The following is a 5,338-nucleotide window of genomic DNA, read 5'->3' on the forward strand; positions in this document are numbered from 1 at the left end:
GTGTTACAAAATAGAGCAAGAAGAACCAGAACCGCTGTGTAAATTGGCGTGGGACTATTCCCTGAACTACCGTGTAGCCTTTCGAGGGATGCGAGATGTTGAATGATCTAGATCGGGTCGTACCGGGAAGTCTTTAATATTTCTTATAATTTTTATGGTCATCTTGTTCGGGTACTTTTTTTTGTTTGGCTTAATGAAGAAGTGTCAATTGAGCTGAAGTCACTTTTGATCACCTGGGATCAGGATATGCGTTCTGGATGGGAGTCATTGTTTTTCGGTTTCTGTATAAAAATGGGGTAGATTCATCGAGACTTTACAGAACTGTTCTATCTTTCGTAAGAATATCTTCTACAATTCAGCAATCATGAAGGTAAGTTTAGAATATGCCATAGTGTGAACGAAAAAATCTCTAACCCTCTTCATTTCTTTAGTGCATCGCCGCTGTAGTCATGATCGGACTTGCCGTTGTTGCCGAGGCCGGATTTGCCCCGCTCCTGTACAGTGGAGCTCCGTTGGCCTACTCTGCGGGTCACACCACCATCGTCCAGGGCAATCGGGCTGACCCGGCAAAGATCACCGAGTTCCCGGCGCTGTCCTACGCCTATGGAGCGTATCCTTACGCTTACGGCTATCCTGCTGCTTATTATCCCTACGCTGCTCCCATCGCTTACAACGCGGCTCCAGCTCTGCTGTTGAAGAAGGAAGCTCGCTATCTGGCCGCCAACCAGGGTGCCATCCACGAGGCTCCACTTCCGGGTCACGAACTCTCGCAGCAGCAGCTCAATCTGTAAGGCGAGAGCGGCTGTGAAAATTAAACCTTGCTTCAAAAATTGGCAAAAAACTTTCTGGTTTCCAAAATGAATAAATTCAATGGTTTAAGCAACGCAGATCTTGAGATTTTTTTATATTGAGAATTTTCCCAAAATTTTATTAAATATCACTCAGATCAGAACTGTAATGATTGAAGAAAACATTTATTCAATTTAGATTATTGAGGGAGAATGTGTCAAATTGTTTCTTTTTTGGATTCCAAAATTTTCGGTTGAATAGGTAGTTAAGTTTTTAATAAAATTCAAGAGATGTTTTTGAGGCATTTTAGAGAGGGGTTTTTTAAATAAAAAAAATGGTATAAAGTTCAAAATCGGATACTTGTTATAATTTGGTTTTTGATTTTAAATGTCACACAATTTAAAAATTTAGAACTGAGGTTTATGAGGTATTTTGTGACGACATCGTTCTACTTTATTTAGAGCAACGAAGTTTTCTTTGAACGAGAAATAAGCTTCTGAAGCAGGATTTGGAAATGCAGAACTCAAAATCTAATCCTGTTTGATAATTATAACTGAAATTCAATTTGAAAGCTTAGATTCGAATCCTGATTCAGGACTATAATAATGAATCTGTTTGTTTCATGTTTTAAAGCAGGTTTCATGTTCTAAAGCAGGCGTGATTCTTGAGTCTCCTCTGGAGGAGCTGACTGATATGAAAAATTTCAAAATTAGAGATGAAAATTAAATTTTTTTTAACTTATTTCCTATTTGAACTTTTTTTTTATATTCTTTGATACAACTTCAATCTGCGAATCAATAATTTCAAAAGATCATTTTCATATTTTGAATACCAGAAAAAAATTTCTACGAGCTCATTAAGGAATTTATAAATGTCATTTTATAAATGAAAAATCATAGGTACATTTTCTGTTGAATAGAAGAAAATTTTAAGAAATTTTTTAACAATTGTCTATTTTTCTTGAGCTTTGACATTTGATTTTGAGATTAAGATTTGAAGACACTGATATACTGTTATATTATTCAGAATAGTGATTCGTTGTTGTTTTTATCAATTTTGAAATTAATTTCTCATTGTGAATTGTGGTCCAATAGTTTTATTTCAAAATCAATGTTTAATTTGGAACTAAAATATGGAAATATCTTATTTTAAAAGCTTATTTTTTCCGAAACGAATGAAATTAAATGCTAATCGTTTATTGATAATTGTAACAAATTGGAAACAAAAATGTTAAAACTAAAATTTTTTTTTTCATTCTTTGAAGGGCACAATATTTAAAATTGTTCAAAGCGATTTCTAGAAATAATAATAAAAAAAATGAATTGAAGGATAAATTACTGATATTCTGAATTAAATGCTGAATTTTAATGATTTTCGGGAGTTGAAAAATTTCTGCATTTTTATCAAACTTTAAAATGTTACAAAGGCATTGGAAATGAAGTGTTTGATACAATTATCAACTTTCTCAAAAACTGCGAGCATTTTTTACTAGTCTATAAGCTGAGTAAAAGTTACATAAGTTTTCTCGTTGATTTTTTTTACAGTTCTATGGAAATACCAAACTTTAATAGATTTTTAAACAACAATCAATCAACATTAATGAAAACAAATAGTTTTGAAGTCTTTTTCATAGATTCTAAATAAACTAAAATTTTAAATATAAAACAAATTTGAACGCCCTTTTCCGATGTCAGATATAAAAAAGTTATATTATTTTCAATTAAATTTTCAAAAATTGTCGAATGACAATGTTGAAGTTGAATGTTCCCCGATGTAGCTTTTAACAGTTTTAAACACTGGGGATTCGACTGAATTTTTTGAATGATAACCCAAGTTACCAAAAGTTCCATGAAACAGGCTCTATAATGCTTATTCAGCTTTGACTGACGAATGAATGACATTCTACTCAGCCTAAAATTTAACTTCTTGTTTTCAATTTGTTACTTTATTAAAACCCGCTTTCAGACGGTGTTTACTGTTATCGTTATTAAACTCTGCTTGCCAGATGGTTTTCAAAATAAGCGGATCATTTTGAGAAAAAAGACGAGACATTTTAAAATGTGTCATATTTATATGTATTTTTTTAGTAGATTCTCATGGAGTATAAAGATGTTGTGCCTTTATACTTGAATATTAAATATTATAGATTAACTGCATCGTTGGATAAAAATAGTGCAAATCTTCATCTTGATGAAAATGATATGCATTACAAGCGATTTCTGGTTTTTTTAAAATATCAAACACTTCTAAAGGCCAGTAAACGCATTTTAGAGCTGTGATCTCAAATAAAGCTCAGCATCCCGAAAAACGTTTTTAAAGGTCAGAAAATGCATTTTAAAGTTGTGATCCCAAATTGAGATTAGAACCTCAAAAAACGCTTCTAGTGGCCAGAAAACGCATTTTAAAAATGTGATCCCAAAATGAGCTCAGAATCCCGAAAAAACGCTTTCAAACGCCAGAACACGCATTTTAAAGTTGTGATCCCTAATTAAGGTCAGAAAAAACGCTTTTAGAGGTCAAAAAATGCATTTTAAAATATTGATCTCAAATTTAGCTCTAAATCCCGAAAAAAACGCTTTCAAAGGCCAGAACGAGCATTTTAATGGTGTGATCTCAAATTGAGTTCAGAATCCTGAAAAACGCCTCTTAAGGCTAGAAAACGCATTTTAAAGTTGTGTTGTTCTCAAATTAAGCTCAGAATTCTGATAAAAAAAACGCTTCTAAAAGCCAGAAAACCCATTTCAAAGTTGTGATCCCAAATTATGCTCAGAATCCTGGAAAAAAAAACTTTTCTTAAGACCAGAAAACAGATTTGAAAAATTTGATCCCAAACTTAGCTTAGAATCCCGAAAAAACTTTTCTAAAGGCTAGAAAACGAGTTTTAAAGTTGTGATCCCAAATTAAGCCAAGAATCCGAAAAAACGCTTTCAAAGGCCAGAAAATATGTTTGAAAGTTATGAAACCAAATTAAGCTCCGAATCCTGCAAAAAAAAAACGCTTCTTAAGGCCAGAACACGCATTTTAAAGTTGTGGTCCCAAATTTTGCTCAGAATCCCGAAAAAACGCTTTCAAAGGCCAGAACTCGCATTTTAGGGTTGTGATCTTAAGTTAAGTTCAAAATCCTGAAAAAACTCCTCTTAAGGCTAGAAAACGCATTTAAAAGTTATGATTTCAAATTAAGCTCTGAATCCTGAAAAAAAAACGCTTCTAAAAGCCAGAAAACCCATTTTAAAGTTGTGATCCCAAATTATGCTCAGTATCCTGGAAAAAAAACTATTATAAAGGCCAGAAAACAGATTTGAAAAAATTTATCCCAAACTTAGTTTAGAATCCCGAAAAAACTTTTCTATAGGCCAGAAAACAGATTTTAAAGTTGTGATCCCAAATTAAGCTCAGAATCCGAAAAAAACGCTTTCAAAGGCTAGAAAATGTATTTGAAAGCTGTGAAACCAAATTAACCTTCCAAAGCCGTTCGCTAAATATCCGTTTCGGGGAAATATGAGTTGTAATTTGATTTCGTTCTCCTGGCTTTAAATGTTAACCGATTTTGATGATATTATATTCATTGTGTAGGTAATTTATTCTAATTACTCAACATTTCAAAATAAAGTCGATATGTATTACCAGGTTTTCAGAAACTGGTTCAGAAAGTTAAAAATCCGAAAAATCAATTTTATTTTTAAAATACTCATAACTTCTGACAGCTTTTCTGTATTTATTTTTTTTCATTGATATTTGAAATTGCCAAGAATCCATCTATCCGACAATGTATAGATATGTTGGGGTCCAATGAAAGTTTTTACTGCTATGACAGATCTTCCGGTAGAAAAAAGTCTTACTTTAAAAAAACGACATCCAGTTTTGGCTTTGCTTAGCTGTATTTCATTTCTCAATGAACCGATTTTAAAAACTCAAATTTTAGTTTTTTGGCGTTAATTTGACCATTATTTTCATAGAACATACTTGGTCTGTCAAAACTACCAGTTCATCAGTATATTGGAATGATGATAAAGATGTTTGAAATGTGCGCTTCGGGTCATATTGACCCGAACGGCTTTTGAGGGTTAAGCTCCGAATCCTGAAAAAAACGCTTCTAGTGGCCAGAACACGCATTTTAAAGTTGTGATCCCAAATTTAGCTAAGAATCCTAAAAAAAAACGCTTCTAAAGGCCAGAAAACGCATTTTGAAAATTTGATCCCCAATAAAGCTCAAAATCCCGAAAAAACGCTATTAAAGGTCAGAAAAGTCATTTTAAAGTTTTGATCCCAAATTGAGCTCAGAATCCAGAAAAAAAAACGCTTTTAATGGCCAGAACACGCATTTTAAAGATGTGATCTCAAATGAAGCTCAAAACCCTGGAAAAAACGCTTCTAAAAGCCAGAAAACCCATTTTAAAGTTGTGATCCCAAATAATGCTCAGAATTCTGGAATAAATCTTTTCTAAAGGCCAGAAAAAAGATTTGAAAAATTTGATCCCAAACTTAGCTTAGGATCCCGAAAAAACTTTTCTAAAGGCCAGAAAACGAATTTTAAAGTTGTGATCCCAAA

At 32.9% G+C, this 5,338-nt stretch overlaps 1 protein-coding gene across 1 annotated transcript; it reads left to right on the plus strand.

The window, feature by feature from the left end:
* Positions 1-229: 229 nt before the first annotated feature.
* LOC129749047 (uncharacterized) lies at positions 230-887 on the plus strand. The gene is made up of 2 exons (XM_055743872.1): positions 230-370; positions 432-887. Exons 1-2 carry the CDS (start codon positions 365-367, stop codon positions 789-791), a joined length of 366 nt encoding a protein of 121 aa, XP_055599847.1. The 5' UTR covers positions 230-364; the 3' UTR covers positions 792-887.
* The last annotated feature ends 4,451 nt before the right edge of the window (positions 888-5,338 follow it).

This window comes from Uranotaenia lowii, chromosome 2, assembly GCF_029784155.1.
Source record: "Uranotaenia lowii strain MFRU-FL chromosome 2, ASM2978415v1, whole genome shotgun sequence".
Taxonomy (NCBI): Eukaryota; Metazoa; Arthropoda; class Insecta; order Diptera; family Culicidae; genus Uranotaenia; species Uranotaenia lowii.